Genomic DNA, 25,215 nt, shown 5'->3' with positions numbered 1-25,215 from the left:
GGACAGCTATGTAGGCAACATTAACCGCGTTAATTTCATCAACAGGAGGAGAAAGAGTAACGCTGATGATCGTTGTTGCGCTTCTGGCTTTCCTAGTAGCAAGGTGAATTTGTTGAAAATTTGATTCGTTCATGTCTATGTCTCTGTTGTTTTGTCGAGATTTTAAAACAAGGACTATAAATAAACGTTATTAGTTCTTTTTATCATCAGCATTATTACCATTGTTTTCATCTTGCACTTTCTCATTATCGTCCTTTTCACATCATCGCGTCATCCTGCCTCAAGAAACTTCCAAAGTGTCACTCGGAGGCGGAGTTGAACATCATGACAGCCCTGAACAAAGATGAACAGCAGCAAAACTTGATTGGAGATTTTTCCAGGAAGTATCTGTTGCCCTTGGTTAGTGGGAGACATCAGGATCTCAAGAGCATCTCGATATCAACTGTTAGTTCTTCGATTGGTCGGTTCATCGATTTGTTCCCTGTTAATCAGCAGCTGGTTGATTGGCTTTCATGGATTTTATTGTACATTTTGATTGCTTCATTTGCTTGTTCAGTCATCCATTCACTCAATCATACAACCAATCCATCTAACTATGAAAACCATTCAATAAGCCATCCACCACATATTTATTCAGTCAATCAATCAAACATTTCCTCAATCCATCAATCACTCAAACATTTTATCAATAAATCAATCAATCAATTAATCAACCAGATGGCATCACTGTTGAAAGATGAGTTCAAGCATGTTATAGACAGCTACACCATTGTGGATTGTAGATACCCTTATGAATTTAATGGTGGACATATAAAGGTCAGTTCATGTTCATCTTTATTTCTCCCTCTCTCTTTCTCTTCTTCCATTTTTGTTTTCTCTCTCTCACATCTTAACTGTCTCTCTCTCTCTCTCTCTTTTCATTTTACATTTATTTAAGTAAGAAGTGATCATTACATTATTTAATGTATATAGAGGTATTCATTGATTAACTCATTTCCTACATATTAACTAATAATCTCCAGGGCGCTCTGAACGTACATTCAAATAAAGACCTGCTAGACGTATTTTTTGAAGACTTCAACTACATCAACAAAGACAACAACAACAACAAAAATAACAATATCAATGATAACAATGATAATAACTGCGTTGGTGAGGATGAATGTGATGCTTCTGCTGCTGCTGATGATGATGATATATTTATAAGGAAGAAAATTAATGATGATGATGAGGATGATGATGAGGCTATGGAAAATGGTGATGACGATTGCAAACATAAGGATACCGGCTGTGTAAACTGTCCTGTATTTCCAGGGTATAATAATAATAATAATAATAATAATAATAATAATGAGAAAAATTATAAAGGTAATAGAATGATAGATAGGGATCATAATGATGTGAGTAGCGGTAAGGAGAGTAATAAAGGTAGAAGTATCATCATCTTCCATTGCGAATTTTCTTCCGAGAGAGGGCCGAAATTGTAATCAACTTTCTTATTTGTTGTTCTTTAATTTGCTATCATTGTTATTATTATTTTTTTTGGTCAGTGTTTGGTCATTATTTTTACTGTTTGTATTGTTTTTCTTATAATATAATATAATATAATATAATGTTGTTGTGTCGTTATTCGTGTTAAAATTTGTCGTAACTATCGTTTTTCATTGCTTCTTAACGACTACAATCATCACCGCTACCTTTATTTTTATCATCATCATCATCGCTATATCATCGTATCACCAACTTCATCATCATCCTCATCAGATCGCGATTGCTGAGAAAAAAAGATAGAGAGTTGAATGAATATCCGAAGCTCAATTATCCTGAATTGTACCTGCTGGAAGGTGGATACAAGGTGAGGAAGATGAAGATAATGAAGAGGATGATGGCTGTAATGATTGAGGGATGAATTATGAAAGGGATGGTGATGAAAATGATGACGATGGTGACAATAAAGTGGTGACTATGTTTTCATGTAGGATGATAAGACTGGCAACACAGTAGAGAAAACAGCACGTATTCACATAAAAAAAACAATCGGAACAATTATAAACACAAACAATTATAAACACACATTCGCAGACCGAAACTAATAAACACACACAAATATCCTAACACACACGCACACAGGCTTTCTTCTCCACACATCCGGATCTGTGCGAACCCAAAGGGTACATCCCTATGACGGATCCCAGTCACGTGAGCGAACTCAAGTATTTCCGGAACAAATCATCGTCGTCATCACTGTCTTCTTCTTCTTCATTGTCTTCGTTCTCATCATCATCTTCATCATCTTCCTCTTCTTCATTTGGACACTGTAAATCATTTGGTAAGTTTTCTTAATGATGAAAGAAAAAGACAGATAGAGAGAGGGAGAGGAGAGAGAGAGAGAGAGAGAGAGAGAGAGAGAGAGAGAGGGAGGGAGATTCAATATAGATTATTCAATGCCAAATAGTTGTTCTAGTAGCACCAAGTAGCATAATATAATTATTTTAGAAATCGTTCGAACAATGATTAAAAATTTTTTTCATTTGTGAAAACTGGGGTAAAGGAGAATAGTTTTTAATAATTACTGCGTTAGTAATAAATAGAACGGTGATGGCAGAATTAGTAACTGCTACTAGGTTGTATCGTAAGTAATGGTAATACTGGTCTTAGTAGTAACTGATACTCCTTAGGTAGTAACTGATACTGATTATATTGATACTAGCTTATACAAGTTTATTATTAATGGCAAATTGTTTAAGATATGCAGGCGGGAATTTGTGAAATGTTTATTTATTCGTTTTTAATATTGTTTTAAAGTTGTTATCCCTCTCTCTTATAAGTATTTTGCTATAGTTGTTGTTATTATTTCGTTATTATTAAATAATTAATAGTAATAATTATTGTTATTATTGTTGTTATTGCTTATTTTGTTTATTTAGATAGACAGTTGTATAATTTATATTTATTGTTTTTGTTATCGTTTTTTTGTGGGTTTAGTATTATATATACATGCATATGATATATATCTATATATGATATATATCTATGTATGATATGTATCTAATATATTGATGTTATAGTGTTTTATAATGTAAATATTTCATTATTGTATTCATATATTTATTTAATGTTAATTAATGTCCGCGCGTGTATATGTTGTTGATGTTATGTGTTGTTACTTTTATTTTTCATTATCTGCTTTGTTTTAAGTGTATTGCGTGTTCACATAACAGACTCACTTACGTACACTCATTCATACAAACACACACACACACACACACACACACACACACACACACACACACACACACACACACACACACACACACTAAGCAAATCGATTAGAGGCAAAGTTTTTCAAAGAAATTCGCCTCTTTGTACATGTCGACGAATATTCTTCGTCTGCTTATTTTACAAACCCCCCGTTGTTTCCTGTCACTATTATTTGTCGAAAGTCCTGTTGAGGCGATGGCTGTCGCTTTTTAATCGCTCCACCAACTTCTAACTTCATACTTTTCTCCCATTTCATTTTCTTTGCTTTTTCCAACTCCTGTAAGCAGTTCAATCCAATGTCTTTTTAGCCGCAGAACTGTTACCTCTATGTTACATGCGTACTATGTACATGATTCGAGTGAAGATTGTAAGGAGATAAATGCGTTATTTATTTATTTATTGATTTTTCGTTCAACGTTTTTGAGGTTGGTTGAATTCGTTCTCCTGTTTTTATGATTCGCTCAACGCTTACGCTTTTTCATTGATTCATTTATTTGTTCATAACATGATTTTATCTTCGTGTTTATTTGTGCTTCTATTATTATAGCTATCTTTCTCTTTATTTAACATTGGTGCCGCATTTCTTTGTTTCATTCATCTAATTATAAATAAATCCATCCGTCCATCCATCATTTCTTCCATTTATCTTTTATTTTATTCATCTCTTCAATTATCGATTCATTTGCTCATGATTTTATCCATCCATTTATCTTCATCGTCACATCGTTATCACTGTTCTCATTATACATCTCGTTACTGATTGGGCAGCTTACATTTATCTTTATGTTTGTGCGTATGTGTGTGTGTGCGTGTGGGTATGTTCTTTTTTGTGTTTTGAAAAATTTATAGATGTTTTCAATGTTTTTACGCCACGTTCTGATTTTGTTTTTTCCTTGCTTGCGGGATTTTTAATTGATAAAATTAATTTAATCAACTTTTTTTTTCATTCTTTCATTCATTCATTCATTCATTCATTCATTCATTTATTCATTCATTCATTCATTTATTTTATTCATTCATTCTTTCTTTCGATTTATTCATGATTTGTTCATTAATATTTTTCAATTTTTCATTCAATGTATTTAATAAATTAGTTAATTAATTCATCCATTCATTCTTTAAATTTGTTGCAAAATCATTTGATTATTTTTTCTGATAAGCTCGGTTCTATCTATCTATCTATCTATCTATCTATCTATCTATCTATCTATCTATCTATCTATCTATCTATCTATCTATCTATCTATCTATCTATCTATCTATCTATCTATCTATCTATCTATCTATCTATCTATCTATCTATCTATCTATCTATCTATCTATCTATCTATCTATCTATCTATCTATCTATCTATCTATCTATCTATCTATCTATCTATCTATCTATCTATCTATCTATCTATCTATCCATCTATCCATCTATCCATCTATCCATCCATCCATCTATCCATCTATCCATCTATCTATTCATCCATCTATCCATCCATCCATCCATCCATCCATCCATCTATCTATCTATTCTTCCTTCCTCCTATCTATCTTTTTCATTCGTTCATCCGTTATCCATTCGTTCATATATCCATTTATTAACCAACCAACCAACCAATCAATCCATCCATCCATATGTTCAACCATCCAGCCATCTATCCATCCATCCAAGTTTTTTCATTTTCGGTGTTATTTCATCCTTTCTCATTTGAAATTTGACTAACGATAATGACGATGGGAATTTGGATGATGAGGATGAAGATGAGATGGAGCTAAATGATATAGATAAGGAGTTTAATAATGGCAAATATTCATTGATTGTCCTTTATAATTTATTAACTATGGTTCAAAGCAAAATCGTTTTAATAGTTTTTTTTCACTGTTCAATGTAAAGTTTTCTACTAACAACTTACTTTATATATTAATTGTTAGTTAAGAACAGTCTTTATATTTTTTTTATTTCATTATTTTGTTATATAATTCATTATTTTATTTAGTTTAATTTAATTTTTTTTCCAATTTAAAAAGTTCGCTTATAAGTTATTTAAATTAGTTTGAGTGCATGTACTAAAGTGTGTGTGTTCTGTTTAGACATGGACGTTTCGAAAATTCACCGCTGGTGTATTGAGTTCTGGATGTATGGTAAATTCCGATACATGTATCAATCGGTATATGTTTAATTTCGTTACTTAAATACTTCATTGAAAAAAATAGTATTTAGTATTTTGAAAAATTGAACTTTTGGTCTACAAAAATTTTAGATGTACAATATCAGAATACCAGTACACTTAATTTCGACACTTATAATCATCGGATCAGTAATTAATTCAGTATTGATCATTGAAACTTGTTAGTTTTCGGTGCGTCCATTTTGAAACGCTCATGTCTAGTTTCTTTCTATACATATTTGTATCTGTATGTATGCATGGATATATATATATATATATATATATACGTGTGTGTGTGTGTGTGTGTGTGTGTGTTTAAATATTTTTATACACACGCCTTGTTAAAAAAGTGCCACCTCAAATTAATAAAAAAATGAGCTATCACAAAAAACTCCCAATATGCTCGTTGTTATGAATTTTGTAAAGCACACAAAGTAGGCGTGTGCGTTTGCGCGTGTATATATATATATATATGTACGTGTGTGTGTGTGTGTGTGTGTGTGTGTGTGTGTGTGTGTGTGTGTGTGTGTGTGTGTGTGTGTGTGTGTGTGTTGACATTAATTTATTAACCGTTTATCAAGTTTTTTGAGCGGATGTAACATTAAATTTATGAAATTTATGTTTATAATATTATATGGTAGCATAACTCATTAAATTCTGCTTGTTAAGTTAACCATTGCAATATTTCTTCCTCTTATCATTATTATTTATATAGATATTTTTAATTCAAACCTTATAATTATGACGTTAGTTGGACGAATAATTGTTACTTATATTTTTATTCGATCAGTTTCTTAGTTGGTTTGTTTGAAATAAAATGTTTTGTAATAATACAAGTCGTTTGTTTGTTGGATGTTGTAGTTGCTGTTATAATCATGGATATATATATATATATATATATATATTTATAGATCCATGGTTATAATCGAAGTACCGGTGTCAAGCTGGGAAGGAACGGTGACCTGGGCTTACCTCTAATGTAATTTGTATCTTCCGTGTGTACACGCCTGTTTGTTCAAACAAACTGCTAAGCCCGGAAGAAGAAAAATAAGACGGAAAATATTGAAATATTGGAGTCGCTATGCTTTCTGGAGTTAAGTCCCTATTGTAGAAATTAAACGTGACATTCATATATATATATATATATATATATATATATTTATCTATATATATATATATATATAGATAAGTAGTTATATATATATATATATGTATGTACACCTTCGCTGATATCACTATTATCGGGGCAAATATTTGTTTTATTTGTGGCTATTCTCGGTCAAATTTTCAATTAAACAATGCTCAAAATAATTTGCGACAAAGAACTTATTTATTGAATGAATATTTTGATAACGCCAAAATAAGTTACTTGGAAAATATTGAAAGCTGGAATTATAGAATAGCTCGATCGTAAACTCCATGGTTATATTGTGTAGGTTTACTTATTTTACAATGCGCAAACGACTTAACTTTCGTAAATTAAATTGCACGAAAAGTAAACATTAATGAAATTAAACGTAAACCGGCTAGATTAGGAATTAGTGTGTTTAGTTTTTATGTGTGTGGAATTGGATATTATTTTCAAAAGAACAAGCAATGTCGACCGATAGTTTTGTTATTGAGGTCGTCAATAAACTCAAGAAACAAGGACTCTTTGATCAGTTTAGGAAAGAATGCCTGGCCGATGTCGACACGAAGGTTCATTTTTAATTAACTTAACATAAAATAAATAAAAATTATAAATAAATAAATTATTAAATTTACTCAAAAATTTGTAGTCATTATTAAATTCATAATAGATGAAAAAAAAAAAATAATAATGAAATTAATGAATGAAGAAGTTTGGTTTATTCAATGATAATTTATGATTAAAAACAAAACAAACACTGTCATTAAAGATTAAACTTTGATCTTTAATGACAGTGTTTGTTTTGTATGATTGTTAAGTTATGATATTGTGTGATTTATTTATTTTTTTATATAAGTTAGTTAGTTATTTATTTATAGTATGTTGCATTGCAAGTATGATAATAAATAATGAATAGAGAATAACTAAAAAATTTAATTACAAATTTTTTCAATGTCAAAAACAGCCAGCTTATCAGAATTTGCAGACGAGAGTGACAGGGGAGGTGAGTCGATACTTGTCGACTGTCAAATGGAAGCAGGACATTAATAAAAACCAACTGAGAGAACATTTAAGAAGACATCTTAATGAGTCAGAAAAAACTTTTTTTTTTAATTTATTTAATTTAGCAGCAATTCTTTTTGTATTTATCAGTCTTTATTTTTACAACTATCAAGTTTGAATCTCAAAATGTAATTTTTAAAAAAATTAATTTTTTTATTATAGGTTACCAATGTTAACAGCAGGCATAGAAAGAGTAGTTGATCAAGTAGTGAAACCAAAGATATTTCAGTCACTGAAGCCACAGATAGACAAGGTCGTCTGCGAACATCTCAACATTAATTATGATGCATGGCTCAAAGGACAGAGTTCTGGTTAGTTAATTTTTGTTTTTAATTCATTTTTATATATTCAATTTTTTGGTTTGATATAATTTGTATTTATCTTTTTATGGGTTATTAGTTAGATCATCGTTTTTTTCTGGTTTTTCTACTTATTCAGTTATTAAACGCTCATTTTAATTTAAACTGAAAATGTTTCAAATCAGCAAACAGCAGTAACAAAGAAAAGATGAAAAGGATGACAGACCACCCACCCACTACTGACCAGAAGCAGCAGCAGCAGCAAGAAACTCAACCAACAACAAACTCAACAACAACAACTACTACTACTACGACTACATCAGATATATTTTCGACTGCCTCCTCAGCTTCAACAACTGCAACAACGACGATGATGATGATGATGCCAATCCCGCCTCCGTCATCATTATCAATACCACCACCGCTATTACCATCATTATCAATACCGTTATCATTACCTCCACCCTTATCATTACCGCCATCATTATCAGTACCACCGCCTTCGCTGATAACATCATTATCAACACCATCCAACAAACAGCTCTTCAACAGACCCCCACCACCACCACCCCCATCTCCTCCACCACTACCCTCATCACTGGATATCCTTAATAAAAATAGGGATGTGCAAGGAAATGTTAATGATGATGAGGCGGTGAAACAAAGTGGGGACGATGATGTGAAGGCTGTTGAAAGTTTTGTCGATAACAATAACCGAATCAACAACGACAGCAATGATGATGATGACAACAACAACGATGATGATGGTTATTGTAATGTTATAGAGGAAGTGATGGTGATGGATAATGACCACGAGGAGAATGTTTATGACATCAACATCAACGGTGACATCAATCTGCCATCACATCAAGAGTTGCAATGCAAACCCTCTCCACATTTAACACCCCCTACATCATCTGTACCGCTCCCTCCACCTTCGCCATCACCCCCACCACTACCTCCTCTATCACCAAACTCAACATCGTTATCATCGCCGCCACCACCGTCATCGTCGTCGTCATCACCAGAACCGCCAACTACGACATCAATACATTACAAACGTGCATCATCAATGAACAATGATGGTAACGATGGTGATGGTATTCCCTCACTTCCGCAACTACCAGAGGAAGAGTATGCTGATGGTGGCGAGCATGATGGCCGTCGTGCCACTTACTATACCTGTGAGGATGTTGTTGAAGATATTGTTGTTGAAAGTAATGTCATGGAAGAAAATGTTGAGACAACAGTCGCGGACAACAACATTATCAGCAACAATGATGTTGCAGCCGTTGAAAATGTTGAGGAAGAGGAATATTTTGTTGGTTATGTTGAAATTTGCCATACGTCAGTGAGCAGTTTGCAAAGGAAACTTCTGGAAAGTAGCAAACAAAATGTTGAAACTGTTGATGGTAGGGAAAATAATGCCAATGCGCTTGTTGCTGGAGGTGAGGCAGCTGATGTTGATGTTGTTGGTGACCGACGAAATCTGACAACCGCTGGTGGCGTTATAAATGATGGCAGTCTACCACTGGCGTCTCCACCACCATCGAGTTCAAGTGTTGTTTTTAAAAAGGGTAGTAAAAATACAGCTGGTGATTTTCATGCTGCTGATAAATACAATGATGACCGTGATGACCACGACGACTGTGGAGGCGACGGTGGCGATGGTGGTGGCCACAGCGACTCCTACTACTACGAAAGGTCCGTCAATTATGAAAATAAAAGTGCTAAATCCTCGCCATCCAGTGATTATGGCGATCACGATGGTGCTCTTCGTGACACTAAGAATGAAAGCACCAATAACGAGAGTGACAATGACGTCAACCCAAATTACATCAGCCACAACAGCAACGACGACAACAACAGCAACGACAACGGTGATGATAACGCCGATGATAATAGAGAGGCTGATAATGGTGATAACGATTCACCTTACAGTGATATCTCAGAAGCAAGCTCGGATTCTGTCGTCCTGGTTGGAGTTGAACCAGCACTTAAGAAGAAACTGTCTTGCTATGGAAGACCAACTAGCAGTAGAAATAATGATAACATGCCATCATCATCGAGAAAGAAAAGGAGATTGCACAGGAATGATGATGATGATGATGATGATGATGATGACGGTCATGGATATGATGAAAGCGGTGATAGCGATGATGATGATGGTGAAGTGATGAAGAGAAGGATAAAGAGGAAGAAGAAGAAAAGAAAGAAGCAGAAGAAGAGATCGTCAAGATATCGATCCAGCGACGATGATGATGATGATGATGACAACAATGATGATTATGATTATAATAGTGATGATGATTGTAGTAGAAACAGCAGTTCTAGACACAAAAAATCAAAACATAGGTTGGTGTGTTTGTTTTAGGATCACCAATTCGGCCGTCACATTTTAAGGGTGACAGGTTGGAATGAAAATTGAAATGTCTGGAATTTTGTGAAAATTAGAAAAATAAGTTGAGAAAACGAGTCACAGCTTTCATTTCAATTAATTATGTCTATGGTTAAAAATAAATAAATAAAATATTTATAAATTTTTATAATTTCGTAATTATAAATAATAGTAAGCTTTCTCAATTCATTTTTATCAAATTAAAAATCGTGTATTAAGTTTTTCTGTTTTTTGATACATCGGTCAAATATTTGTTATTGTTATTATTTCTGATCAACTTAAAATTGGATTCGACCAAAAATGAATTTTTTTTATTGTATTAACAAATAGTCTATTTTTTGTTGGTTTATTGTGCCCCAATCAAACCAAAGATACTTTCCATAGAGCCGCTATTATTTTAAAAAATTTTAATGAAAATTTTTTTGTAGAATTATTTACTTTTTCAAAATATTTAACCCATTTGAAACAACTGATGAACGTTCAATTTTTTCACAAATCGAAAAAATACTGCACCCACTATGACGAAAAATTTGAGGTGATCTGTAGCCATAATATATTTGTTTGTTTGTTTGTGTGCATGCGAAGACGATGATAATAAGAGAAATGATATAACTGAAAATGATTTCTCATCCGAACACAGACGCCACCCGTCAACAGTAGCAGCAGGGACGACGGCGTCATTTTCATTCTTCACAACAACTACTTCAAGCAAATCGTTGAAAAATTCGAGAAGTTATATCGCAGCAGGGGACGATGACGATGATGGTAGTCACGATTTTGTCGGCGGTGGTGGCAGCTATGGTGGTAAAGCTAGTCAGGACAGGTTTGATGATGGCGATGATGCTGCTGGTGGTGTCGGGAAGAAAAAATCAAAAAAGAGAGTTGAAGATGTAGGTGAAGCTCTGGTGATTACTTTAATTATTACAGCATTGTGAATTATGAATTGTTTAAAATACATTTACTTGCAAGAACATACAAATATATGCATACATAAACACACGACTTTTTTAAACACTTGCTCATGCATAGTCCTTTGCAAACGTCGGCGAAAATTTTTAACAAATAATTATTAATTATTAACTCAGATAAACTTTGGCGAAGCAGCTAGACAGGCAGCTGTCTTACGTCACGTATCCAAGCAGCCACCAACAGCTGTTCCACACCCAGCTGTTCTACCGCTACCAGCTGTTGCTGCTGCTAATAGCTCGGGTGTCTGGCCGCAACACTTCTCTGGACCAATGAGGTGAAGATGATGGTGGTAATTGACTAGAATATGAGAAGAATGTCGTAACGATGGTGAATATTATGATGATCGATAATTAAGGTAAATCATGTGATGATGATAGTAAGAGTGGTGATGGAAATAAAATAGTGATGTTATAATGATGATGCCTGAAAAAAATAGTGATGCTAATGAAAGTACGTTGTTGGTTCTGTCAGGCCAAGGACCTCCCTACCACCACCGCACTTCATGCATGGCTCCCACTTCCTTCCTCGTCACGTGACTCCTGAATTCCATGTTCCACCATTGTTATCTTCTTCCTCCTCCGCTACTAACCTTTACCCTCTCCATTATAATGCGCCTGGGAGTAGCCACAGAGGGGGCGGCATGGCCCACGATGAAATGACGTCATCGTCACCGAACATCGGTTATGATAGCGATTCAAGGTTTCTATTGCTAGTTTTATCATTGAACGTGATTTTGAAATAATTTTTGAAACTTGTGTTGTTGAGCGGATTTTGTTGGAACGTGGTGATACAATAAAACGGATTGAAAGATTATTTATCACTCGTCGATTTACTTTTATTTATTCTTCACTGCTCTTTTTGCTCTTGTGAATTTCGATAATTATCAATGACGATATAATTAATGTTCACCTTTGAGGCATTCACTGGACGATGGCGACAGGCACTACAAAAGATCAAAGAAGTCTCTTCCCTATAAATGACCCAGTGACAGAAAGAGTGGCAGCGGTGATGATGATGTAAATAATAATAATAATAGTATCGTTTATTCATGATTGCATTGTTTGTTAATAACTGTTTCTAAGAACTACTCTGCTTCTAGTTTTTAAATGCTTGTATTAAATTTTATTTGAAATTTAAAACGTTTAATTACAATAAAATTTATTCTTTTAATTTTGTCAAATAACTGATTCACGATTTCTTTTCTCTAATTATATAACTATAAGAAATGTTTCACAGAAATTCGCATGCTGAAATTTGATGGTGTTTGGTAGAAATATGACATATTTCTGAATTTTCGTTTGCGTTCTATGCGCGGTTCAGAAGTTTCATCTTGTAATCCATAAATGGTAAATTTCTTGTTTTATGTACCCAATTCAACTGAAAATGTAACAAAAATTCGAATTAAATTTTACTAAAAAAATAAGCGTATTTGTAAGCGTTCCACAAGCGACAGATTTAGTTTTCTGGAAACCGTACCTGCACCAACTGCTGTCAATCAACTCCATCTCAGGTTATGACATTAGATTGATGGAAATTGTCTGTAACAATTGAATGTTCTCTCGTTTGTATTTAAAGAGTTTTAAAACAATAGAAACACTTCATTATTAATAGTTATTATTTAACGTTATCGTAGGTAATAATAAACCTGCCAATTATTCATATGTTCAGGGATTCATTGAAACACAAATAATGAATATGATTTATAGATAAGTTCATACTCGTGTTAGGTACATCAATTGAATCAAGATCCTACGTGCGATTTCATGAATTGCTAAATTAGTTTTGTCCTTATAAAACATTAAAATGGATGAAAGATAAAATGCTGAAAAAAAACGTACAGTATAAAGATTTTCTTTTAAAAACATAGGTGTAATGAAAAATCATAAAAATTAAAATTAATAAAAAGAATTTTGTTCTGATCAAATCAATTTAAAACGTTTGTAACGCTTTTAAAATCGGGCTAAAAACGTTTAAAAACCCTAAATAAAATAAAAGGAAGAATAACAAAATTATGTTCATGTTCATAAATAAAAGCAAATTAATTCATAACCCTTTTCCATCATAAAAACTCAATGTACAATTCGTTAATATAATTTCCACAAACGAAAAATCAAATGGTCCATAAAACAATGAAGAAAAATTTTTTAAAATACATACTCTTGAGGAGTAATTCTGTATTTTTGTTAAAAAAAAAATCATGTTATTTATTTTGCTTAAAAATGAAAAGAAAAATGAAACAGCTTCGAGAAAAACAATTACTATTATCATTATTATTTATTATTATTATTATTTTCAAATATGCTTCATTCATAAATAGTTGAGTAGAGTTGATCATCTAGAGCTATAGCTGCTAAGGTGCATGTGATGAAAACAGCCCATCATGAAATCATTGAAAAATTTTTAAAATATACAAGGTTGGACAGAAAATTAGAAATCACTAAAATGAGCTAATCCAGGATTAATTGAGAGTATGGCACTATACAAATTTGAATTGTGACATTTCTATATATATATATATATATACAATATATAATAAATGATGTATATACATAGTAAAACAATATTTATTGAACATCTAATTTGTCTAGTACAACATTCAATTAGAAGAGAAAACAATAATGCAAGTATGTACATGTGATTGTATTTGTTGTATATGTCTGAGTATGTTTATGTGTATATACTGATTCAATAGATGCTATGTGAATCTGTTGACCAGTTTTGGAATATTATTGTTGATAAACTATTTTTTGTACGATACAAGTTTGGCTACCAACCACACACAATAGGACAAAAGAATTCACTTATCCCAGAGTTACAGAAAAGTCTGGAAGAATGCAATGCTCTGCTTACTCAAACGTAAAAAGACCACATCAAAACCTACTGACAACAGAAGAAACTCAACGTTTGCATCTCCATAAGATAAGACAATCAATGAAAGAATGTTGAATAAAGAAAGTACGATGATGCACTGTCACAAGCAGAATTATTAGGTATAAACTGGTTTGATTGACTTGTGAACAGAAGAATGCTACAGGAATGTGGTCTCACAGAATGTAATGTAGAAGAGGGCTGAACTAACCAGAGGAAACATCTAATGATAAAATAATCTGAAGAGGAAAAGAAAGTTGTTGAGAAAAGTAGCAGAAAATTATCAAACCACTGATGAATTTGAATGTACAAAAGTTACACTAGATAAGTTTCTTATAGAATCATCCTTAGAATGTTTGCTTTTGCTTATACAGGTTAATCAGCATGTGCTTTTCTATTTACTAAAATTATCTAGAATGAAAATGTATATATATATATGTATGGTTTTAAATAACATTCATTTCAATATACATGTTAGAGTTATATGTACATGTTCGTTTGATATAAATATGAATGTAAATAAATGTTTGTTTGTATGTGTTTGTACAAAAAACGCATTCAGTTGTTCGTTTTCTCTTTTAAAGACAAGTTGGATGCTTGATTAAGTAGTTCACTTATAAGATGGAATCACAGCTAACTATGGAAAGTTATGTTGATGATGATGATAATAGTGATGATGATGACGAAGAGAATGATGGTGGTGTAGTGATGACGAGAACAGTGATATATCAAATATGAGTACGACTGCAGTCAACAACAAACGAAACGACGAAAATGATGATGCAAATTACGATAATGATGACGACGATGCAGGCTATGATAGTGATGACGTTGATGCAGATTATGATGATGATGGTAATTCAGGTGCCCATTAACTCTTGAAAATGAAAAAAAAACAAATAAATTAATTAAATTATTAATCAATAGTAATTGTTGTTACTTAACACTTTTACATGAAATGTTCCAACTTATGTTACCATTAAGAAGAAAAATATCCTCTACCGTTGTTATAGCTGCCAAATGAATGAATATCAACCATATAACAAACAATAAGCTCAAATTATTTCTACTACCATAGTACTACGACCAAATATAAGCACAACAACTGGACATGACCAGTAAAACAAAATCAACAATGAACCTGGTCAATGAAAGGTGACAACTTGATCACACCATTGAGAGTTGCATGGTCAGTCTGCTTATCAACGTTATTATTATCGTCTGGCAACTCTGTTCCTGCAACATTGTTGATGTCTCTTGCAACACTGTTGATGTCTCCTGCAACATTGTTGATGTCTTCTGCGTCAGGGTTGATGTCTTCTGCGACATTGTTGATGTCTTCCAGAACATTGTCATTTGCCAGGGCTATCATTCCAATATCGTCGTTAGTAATTGTTGTTGCTGCTGTTTGTTGTAGTAGCGTGTTTTTAGTTGGGGTTGTTGAAAGTGCGGAAATGTTGTAGCCATAATTTGTTGCTGATGAAATGTCATCAGTTGTTGTTGGTGTTGCTGCAGAAACACTGTTATCAACAATTGTTGTTGATGTTGTTGTTAAAATATCATCTGAATTCGCGTTAACATCATAAGTTGGTGCTTCTTTAGTGTTTGTTTCTAGAGGATTAGTCAGAGGATTATTTGTTGGTGGTGGTTGTAGGTGACAGTTTTCAGATGTTGACGTTGCTGTTGTTGCAGGAATTCCTAGAGTATCAGAAACAGTTGATCTGTCGTTGACAAGCGATTCAATGAGTTCAGTTATATTGCTTTTAATAGGGTCATCATCACAATCGTCGTTAATATTTTCAGTAAAAGAAGTATCAGAAGCAGTAGCAGTAGTAATATCAGTATCAACAGTAGTGTTAGTAGTAGCCGCATTATTACATGATGAAGGCAATGATGATGATAAAATTGACGGTTCTGAGAGAGGTAATAACATCGGTGGTGGTGAAGTTGTGGGCAACAGCGATAATGATAACGACCTCAATATGTCATCATCATCATCATCTGCATTGTAGGACAGGGGCGATAATGGCAATGACGACGACGATGATTGAAGCTGTGAGGATGACGCAAGTGGTGATAACAATGATAATGATGACGGTAAAGATGATGATGTCGTTTCCATATTATCAACGTTCTGCTGGTCACCGACGCTGTTTAACTGATGATGACGATGAGTAGGATGATGACGATGGTGATGATGATGGTAGCTAACTTTTGCCGACGTCACAATGAATCTCCAGCGTTTTTCTTTCTTGCCTGGGGTTTGTTGTTTTTTTGATTTGCCATCACCAATGGCGCCACCAATTTCATTTTTACCGCTTTTTATTTTATTACTTTCACCTGGTGTTTCTCCAGCTGATGTTTTGTCTTCTTCGATTGGAGAAAATGGCGAATCAGCAATGCCGTAAATGTTCAGAGGTACCAAGTTGCTGACACCATTGCTGAGAAACATTGGTGAAGGTGGTGCCAGCAAATTTAAATTTTCCGACGGTGTGGACGACAACGATGCAGTTGATGGTTTTGATGTTGCTGGTGGTGTCGTGTTTTCTGCTAGATTGGTGTTTAATTTGACGTCATCGTCATCATCATCATCGTTGTTACTGGTGTTGTTCACTTGGGAAGTGGATGACGACGGTGGCGGTGATGACGCTGGTAAAGGATAAAAATCGTCATCTTCATCGTCGTTGTAGTTTCTCTTAGACAGGTTGAGACTCAATTTAGACCTGAGTATCTGGCTTGAAGGTGAGGCTGCTGCTGCTGTGGTGATTGGTGCTGTGGCTATTGTAGAAGATGTCTGGACAAGAAAGGCAGCCCCAGTAACACCATCATCATTTTCACCACCGTCATTATCTCTAAAGATCAACCAGGAATCTTCTTCTTTTCCGCATATTTTCTCAACAACCGTCGCACGATCAGCATCGCCATCACGTCTCCCTTTAGTGATGAGACTATTCAAAGGATCTGTAACAGCACTAGAGCAAGGGAGTAGTGTCACGTTGCTGATGTTGTTGGCATTGTTAATAGTAATTAAACTGGTCATATTATTGTTAACAGTATTAGTAGTAACAGTGGATGCAACGGTAGTAGTGGAAACAGTGCATGTAGTATCATTAGTTGTTGCACTGCTATTAGCAATGATTGATTCCATATACGAAGAAGATGAAGATGAAGCCAGTGATGATGGTGATAAGTACAGAATATCATCTGGACTAGTAGTGATGCTTGTATTTACTGGAGAAGTAACAGTGGTATTTAAAGAACTAAAATTAGTAGAAGTAGTAATTACATTTTTACTAATTGTACAATTGACAGATGTGAGTGTAGTAGCAGTAGCATTAGTAACAGGATTTGTGGTGATCATCTCAAAACCATCAATGGTGTGAGTATGATATGTTGTACTTCTGTGCAGGGCTTGCAGGTTGCTTTTCAGAGATTCCAGAAAATCAAATTTTTCTTTTTCCTCCATACTGATGTTGTCATCGTTATTGTCAGCGACTTTGATGTCAGTGCTGTTAGTATCTTTGCTGCTGATTTTAGTGTTGTCTATGTTGGGAGTATTTTCTAGACGTTCATCGCATGTAGAACTTCGGTTATTAACTCCATCAATTTGTTGTTGTTGTTGTTCCAGAAGCTTCTTGGCCTTCTCTTCTCTTTCCTCTTCCTCCCTCTTCTTGGCCAGTTTGCAGTTTTTATCGACATAATTGAAGAGATTTACGAGTAGTCGTTTCTGCTGTTCAGCATAATCTTTGACTCCCTGGTTGGGTTTTATGCATTCTATAAGTTATAATCATTACTAACTTAACGTGTATCATTACTCTCCATCACCCGTCACAAGAACCATCATCTGACCATTCAGCGACAACCAATGACAATAACTCACAGATTCTTTTTTGTATTCCTTATCGAGATCAACTCTGACGACAGATTTGTTGACCTTGAGGGCAAGACTCAATGCCATGAGACCGGCTGTTTTGATGTCATTCTCTCGAAGGTCCAACCTCAAAAGTTTTGTTGTTTCTGCTATGTATTCTGCCAGAGCCACAGCTCCTGAACGTTATTTGTGGTCGTTTTATATGGTTAACATATGCTCAAAACATCACCAACATTAACACTATGATCATGATCGTGAACATCACAACCCTCACCTTCACAGGAAATCTTGCAAGCCTGCATGCCAATCTTCACTAATGTCCTGTTTCTGACAAGGCCATCTTTCAGCCTGTGAATGCCCTCGTTTGTTATACCATTCAGACCCAGGTTTATGCCAAGAAGACTTTTGCTCACCATCTGTTGGGAAAAGAACCATGGAGAAATGTATACATACAATCATGATAAAAAAAAATCAACAATGAAAAAGTGATGAAAAAATGAACAAATGACCAAAAATTATTTACAGATGTGCAAGCAAAAATCATGTTTACACACCAACTCTCAAGAATCCCAAACCAACTAACCAAGACCCTAGACAAAGCCACCATAGACTGGTAGGTCAGCTGATTTCCCCAAACCACCAACGTTTCCAGGCCTGACTCTCCAGAAGACAAGCCATCACAGAGATGTCCCATCCCCGTATCTTGAATGCAGTTACTTCTGAGATCAAGAAGTTGTAAGGTACGATTTTGTCTGAGCAGGGCAGATATTTGAGATGCGTCTGATGATGTGAGTTTGTTCTCACCCAAGTACAGTTCCCGAAGTGTTTCGTTGCCTTTGAGGGCTAGAACTGTTGATGGGCAACAAATAAACTAACTTATAATAATCGTTAATGATAGTGGAGATATGATGAATAAAAATTATAAATCTGAGTAACCCCAAATGTTCCTCAATCAACCAAAAAAACATTCCTTAAAATATCTACAATACAAATATCACCAGCCACCATACAACTAGTCAACTAATGACTGAATCAAACAAATGTATCTACTGACTAACCACCCAACCAGCCAACCAAACAACAGACAAGAACCTACTAACCCAAAGTACTCAAAGCCTTCCCAGATGGCATGGTGTACTCGAGATGTAGAACAGTGAGGGAGGTTCCAAATTTGAAAGCCCGTGCCATGAAGGGCATCAGATGTTCAGAAACGTTTGTACCTTTCAAGTCTAATACTTGTAGACTAGTGACCTGATGACAGGTAAGATGTGGCAAGGATGATTTTTATAGCAAGGTTGATAATAATAATAATAACAAAACAATTTTGGAGGGTAAGTTAGGCACATTATAACCATAAATTTACAAGAAATACTTTGTGATATTAAAAAATCGCAAAAGCTACAAATATCACTACCATTGTTAACATCGTCATCATCCCCATCCCCATCATCGTCATCATCATCCTCACCTTCCTCAAAAGCCTGGAACAAGCCTGCCATCCTCTGTATGCGATTGCTCTGTTGAAGCTGATGTTCAGTTTGATGCACGACTCGTAGTACTCAATTAATTCAAACAAAGTTACTGCTGCCTATGTTGGTGTCGATGTGATGTTGTGATGCGACGAGGAAGTTGTGGTGATAAAGTGGTGATGACGAGATGATATCAAACATGATAATTAAAATGAGTTAACAATAACAAGAATGAAAATTAACTACCTGGAACATTCACAACCAAAAAAAAAGAAAAACTGAACACAGGTAGTTAAATGAACCAATTAATTAATTAATTAATCAAAAATGAAAAATATAATAAATAAAAACATAATAGGTAAACATGAATGGTTTTTCAACAACATACATCATCCTCAATTCTGGCAGCCTCAAGATCAATGGTTCTAAATTGGACCCTTTTAAAAATTTCTTCCAAACTCTCACAATACTTTACATCAAGATAGTCACCTGTTTATCATTAAATATATAATATATTATTAAAATAAACAATAGTATCATTTAAAATAATTTTATTTACTTATATTAAATATTATTTATGACATACTTTTACTTAATTTAATAAAATTTAAAAATAATTTCCTTCAAATTTTAACATACTTCTCAATGAAAATGTTTCGTTGCGTAATTCAAAATTGTTGATGGCCTGAAGGTGCACAAATAGAAATTTTTTTTTTAATAATTTGGTTATATTTCCATTTTGTAAACAGGAAACGTTCAAACCTGAAGCTGTTTTAGAACTTTAGGATTATGTCTGATTCCTAGTTTATCACAGGACCTCAGGTATGATCTGACTAGTTTCTCTGTGGTGCATTGTGATGCTACAAAAATATAAAATAATTTAAAAACTCATTCACTTTTATATTATATTATACCACCAAGTTATGTATCTCATTAGTACTTTTTATATTTTATTAATAATTAAAAAAAACATTTTTAACAAAGTTTGAAACATTGTACATAATATAATAGAATAAAACAAAATACAAAAATAATAAATATAAAACACACAGTGGTGCCAAGGAATTGGAGGATCCATATATCCAGATACCACCTCATCGCCCTCAGGAAATGTCACCCTTTTTTTGTGGGTTCCTTTTTTGGTACCCTTATCACGTGACCCCCGTCTATCACCTTGAACATTTGTCAAAGTTGGGGTGGACTCCAATTCATTTTTGTTTTTGCTGGTATCTTCAACTTTTTCTTCTTCTTTTGGCTCTTTGGTGTTACAATTATTTTCAGTTTGTTGCTGTTGTTGTTCTACAAGTTGTTCTTGTTGTGTTTTCTGTTGTTCTACAGGTTGGCTTTTTTGCTGCTGTTGAGATTGTGATTCACTGCCCCCACCTTTGTCAACATTCACCAGCAACAATTCATCACTTTCAGACTTTCCACTCATTTCGTCAATTTCACTAATTATTTTAGATACAACTTTGCAATTTATTTCGCATTTTAATTGATGTTCATCTGCTTTCATTAAATTATCGATCGCTACAGCTTCGCAATCTATCAAGGAAGACATATTTGCTGTTATATTTACGCCAGCGAGGTTCGCGTGGTGTTCAACATTCGCTTCTACAAAAGTTGTATTAGTAGATGTCTGCCGTTATAAATGCCAAACACTGCAAACAGCAAGCAGTCTGGCCGCGCTCTGGTGGCAAGAGAATTGAACAAATTTGTTTAGATAACGAAACAGAAACTTAGAAATTTTCAAAAGTCCAAAATAAATAGAAAATTAGCAATGACTTAATAGAAAAAAAGCTTCATGTGATCAGAAACAAAAGTTGGGCAAAAAAAGTAGTGAATTTGGAATCTAAATGTAGAATTTTGAAGTCGAAAAAAGAGGAAGGAGTGTTATAAGTATATGAGCAGACGTGGTAACAGAGATTTGTACGGCTTTGATCTGCTTGTGGCCAACTGAGTAAGTAACAAACTAGCAATTGCAAGCATACTTTAGCTGGCAGTCACATTTGCCATTGTTCATACAAACGCAGAGCTCATCTTTAAACGATGATTATATGTCGGCACGAATAGAAAAGTACATTGTAACCTTTCTTAAATCTTACTTTAATCAAATGGACATTCAAAACACTCTAACTGGCATTGAAATATATATAAACTTTCCCTCGAATACATCACGTTTTAAAAACTTTTTAAAACATAGTTAGTTCAGTGACACGGCTATATTTGCTTTCATAAAAATAGGTTGCCTCGTAAACATTAACAAATGTAGATGCAATACAAACAATCGTGTAATGAACGAGGAGGTTTGAAAGTCTAAACTTATTTTTCTTCTCGCCGTTGACAATCTTGTACTTATGTCCCAGATTTGGTATAAACTATAATAAACTTAAAAATTTTTTTTTCAAAACTGAAATTCAAAATTATACAATTGAGGATATATATATATATATATATATATATATATATATATATATATATATATATATATATATATATACCCTCAAAGTTAAATTTAAATAATTTAATAAAATAGATGAACACAGAATTTTTAAAAAATGAAATATGTTAAAATTGCATTCTGTAATTTATACACGCACTTATCTGCCTGTATAGTGTATATAGATAGAGTAGACGATTTAAGATATAATCACTGCAAAGAACATGATCTGAATATAAATTTATATAAATAGGTACTTCTACATATGAAGATTTAATGATAATAAATAATTATAACGGTGATGATTAAAACTGAAATGTGTTACTACAGATGACGACGATGATGATAATTGTGTGATTAGATTCACCTATATTAATAAATAAATTTGTTAATTGGTTAATTAATTAATTAATAATATCCATCAAATATAGATCGCGTGTGGATTAATTTGATTCTGAAAATCGTGATGATCTGACAATGTTAATAATCGTGTAGATGCTGACGACGCTGCGGTGATAACGACAATGATGATGACGGTCAAGACCAAACGGACAGAAGAACCGTGATAATGACACGACAGTAATGAGTGACGTGATAAAAAATAACTACAGCGATGCATTAATGACGAAGATGACATAGTTAATAATGATGCTTTATCGGGTGTATAGTGATAATAATAACATAACGATGACAATGACGATAATAATGATGATAAATGATGATGATGGTGGCGGAATATTTTTTACAAAAGTGATAACTAGAAAAATCAAGCGTTTTTCGCGTGTTTGTATGCAAGCCATTTAATCTGCAAAATGTTTATTTTTTGTTTGTATATGTGCACATTTGTCTAAGTTAACGTTTCTGTATCTGTGTGCATTTGTTTCTGTATCTTCATATGTGTCGTGTCGTTTTGTATGTCTGCGTGTATGTGAAGGGAATCAAAAAAAAATCATGGGAATAAGTTGAAAACAAAAAAAAACTGCTATAAATGCCTGTATACGTTCATTATTTAAATAATAATAATAATAAATTGTATAATAATAATTGTAATAATAATGAGAATAATAAAAAAATAAAAATATATATTATAGATTGTATCCTCTGCATATAAGAAGCTACATGAACGAGAAAAAAATAAAATAAAAGAGTAAACAAATGAATAAATGAATGAATGAATGAATAATCGATTAAATAAATTAATAAAATCCGAATATATATATAATGGCAAAAATTTACATCTTGACTATGGTTGGTTGAAAAGAAAACACAAACTAAGAGACTAAGAATAATAATAGTAACACTTATGAACACACAAACACACAGAAACAAACACACACACAAACAAACACATATACACATACAAACACACACACACAAACAAACAAACAATCACAAGCATACATACTAACATAGAATAAAAAAAATATTACAAACAAATGTAGATTGAATTGGTGAAAAAATAAAAAAAGCAAAATGAGATTAAAATAGCAAGCACGTCGATCATGCTAACATTTTAATTAATTGAGGCCGAATTAATTAACCTGATGGGGTTAATTTCAATTAATTAAGTTGAAAAATTGGTGCTTGGGCAATGAATAAAATGAATATTGTTTGGAATAAAAATAATGATAATAAAAAGAAGAAGAAAAAGAATAATAAGAGCATGAATAACGTTTGAACGTTTCAGACATGACTTGACTAGCAGACAAACAAATTTAATATACTGAAGAACTGATGAATGAAATGAGTTAATTAAATGAATTAATAAATAGATGAATAACAAAGTAAATGCAAAGAATGATGAAGAGTGAAACCCAGAAAACAAACAAACAAACAAACGAACGAACGAACGAACGAATGGTAAGTAAATGCAAATGAAAGAGAAATAAATAATGAAACAACAGCGCAGCTTATTGAGCATTATTATACTAAAACAAAAACATCACATTAAACCACAAACAACGATAATAATATACATTACCGATAACTTCATTGATAACTAAATAACAAATAGCAACAGCGCCAGCAATTTTAACAACAACAACAACGACACGACAACAACAACACCACCACCAACAACAACAACAACATTTATCACTAAGAAAAACATCAACAAAACAGTCATAACAGTGACGATAACATTTACATTAATAGTGACATCAACTAAAAACAATAATACGTTAATAATGCATGTATGTGTATGTGCGTATATGTATGCACGAACGAATGTATGTATACATGTTATGCTTTTGTGTATATGACAATGCATTTTATATGTATGTATGTATGATATGTACGTATGTAAGTATGTATGTATGTATGTATGAATGTATGTTTGGTAGAATGTATGCATAATATTGATTCAAGTAAATTAGACGGCATTCAATATTTTTCTACCATATATACATTCATATCATAAAATAAACATAACAAAATACTAATTTTAAAAAATTTACACACTCACACACACAAAAACACACACACACAAACACAAACACACACACATGTATATATATATATATATATTTTACAATATTTTCTAAATTCTACCGAATGTTTGGCGTTAACATGTTTGTAGTTCGTTTTTTTTAACAAACATGTTAACGCCAAACATCCGGTAGAATTTATAGAATATTATAAAAATTATGGTCTATTACCAACATATATATATATATATATATATATATATATATATATATATATATATATCAACGCAAATATGTGTTGAGGAAAATTTATATATATATATATATATATAAATATATATATATATATATATATATATATATATATATATAATACACAGCACAGTACGTTGAGATTCTGCGTGAGTTTAACAACGTTAAAAGCTAAAAAATGAAGATGACGATGATAATACTAATGACATGACAAAAAATTATATTTTAACGATTAATACCTATACAAATATATTTAATAATCATATAAATAATAATTCTACAAATAAATACTAATTAACATAAACAATAATATAAAAAAAAATAATATTAATTTAAATAAATAGAAAAATTTTATAATAATATCAGTCTTCTAATATAGATTGAAACTGAATGAAAACTCTCAGAAAAAAAATTCAGTTAATTAATTAATGAATTGAAAAATAAATTCTATAAACATCGAATTAATAACCAACACCATCATCATCGTTACTATCACCCTCATCATCATCAACACCTTCATCATCGTCGTCGTCATCATCCTCATTGCGAGTAGATTTCGACTTTAAATGTTTGCCGTTAGCAGCGCTGCTACTGCTACTACTGACGCTATTAACGACG

The 25,215-nt window shown here is 32.9% G+C and overlaps 3 protein-coding genes across 3 annotated transcripts; 2 read left to right on the top strand and 1 right to left on the bottom strand.

Annotated features, from left to right (window-relative positions):
- Positions 1-354: 354 nt before the first annotated feature.
- HELRODRAFT_135759 (hypothetical protein) lies at positions 355-2,238 on the top strand (the record flags this gene model as incomplete). Its single annotated transcript, XM_009017730.1, has 5 exons — positions 355-444; positions 718-895; positions 1,429-1,483; positions 1,765-1,855; positions 2,131-2,238. Coding segments are annotated over 5 exons (522 nt in total), but the record flags the coding sequence as incomplete, so codon positions are not given.
- A 4,775-nt stretch (positions 2,239-7,013) lies between these two features.
- Positions 7,014-7,924, top strand: HELRODRAFT_63946 (hypothetical protein; the record flags this gene model as incomplete). Its single annotated transcript, XM_009017729.1, has 3 exons — positions 7,014-7,115; positions 7,511-7,635; positions 7,771-7,924. The coding sequence occupies 3 exons, from the start codon at positions 7,014-7,016 to the stop codon at positions 7,922-7,924; spliced, it is 381 nt and encodes a 126-aa protein (XP_009015977.1).
- A 10,029-nt stretch (positions 7,925-17,953) lies between these two features.
- Positions 17,954-20,917, bottom strand: HELRODRAFT_63861 (hypothetical protein; the record flags this gene model as incomplete). The annotated part of the gene is made up of 8 exons (XM_009017728.1): positions 17,954-18,189; positions 18,288-18,429; positions 18,597-18,862; positions 19,114-19,264; positions 19,871-19,971; positions 20,122-20,167; positions 20,245-20,342; positions 20,533-20,917. The coding sequence occupies 8 exons, from the start codon at positions 20,915-20,917 to the stop codon at positions 17,954-17,956; spliced, it is 1,425 nt and encodes a 474-aa protein (XP_009015976.1).
- Positions 20,918-25,215: the final 4,298 nt, after the last annotated feature.

Source organism: Helobdella robusta, assembly GCF_000326865.2.
Source record: "Helobdella robusta unplaced genomic scaffold HELROscaffold_2, whole genome shotgun sequence".
Lineage (NCBI taxonomy): Eukaryota > Metazoa > Annelida > Clitellata > Rhynchobdellida > Glossiphoniidae > Helobdella > Helobdella robusta.
This window is presented reverse-complemented; position numbering and strand designations above follow the sequence as displayed.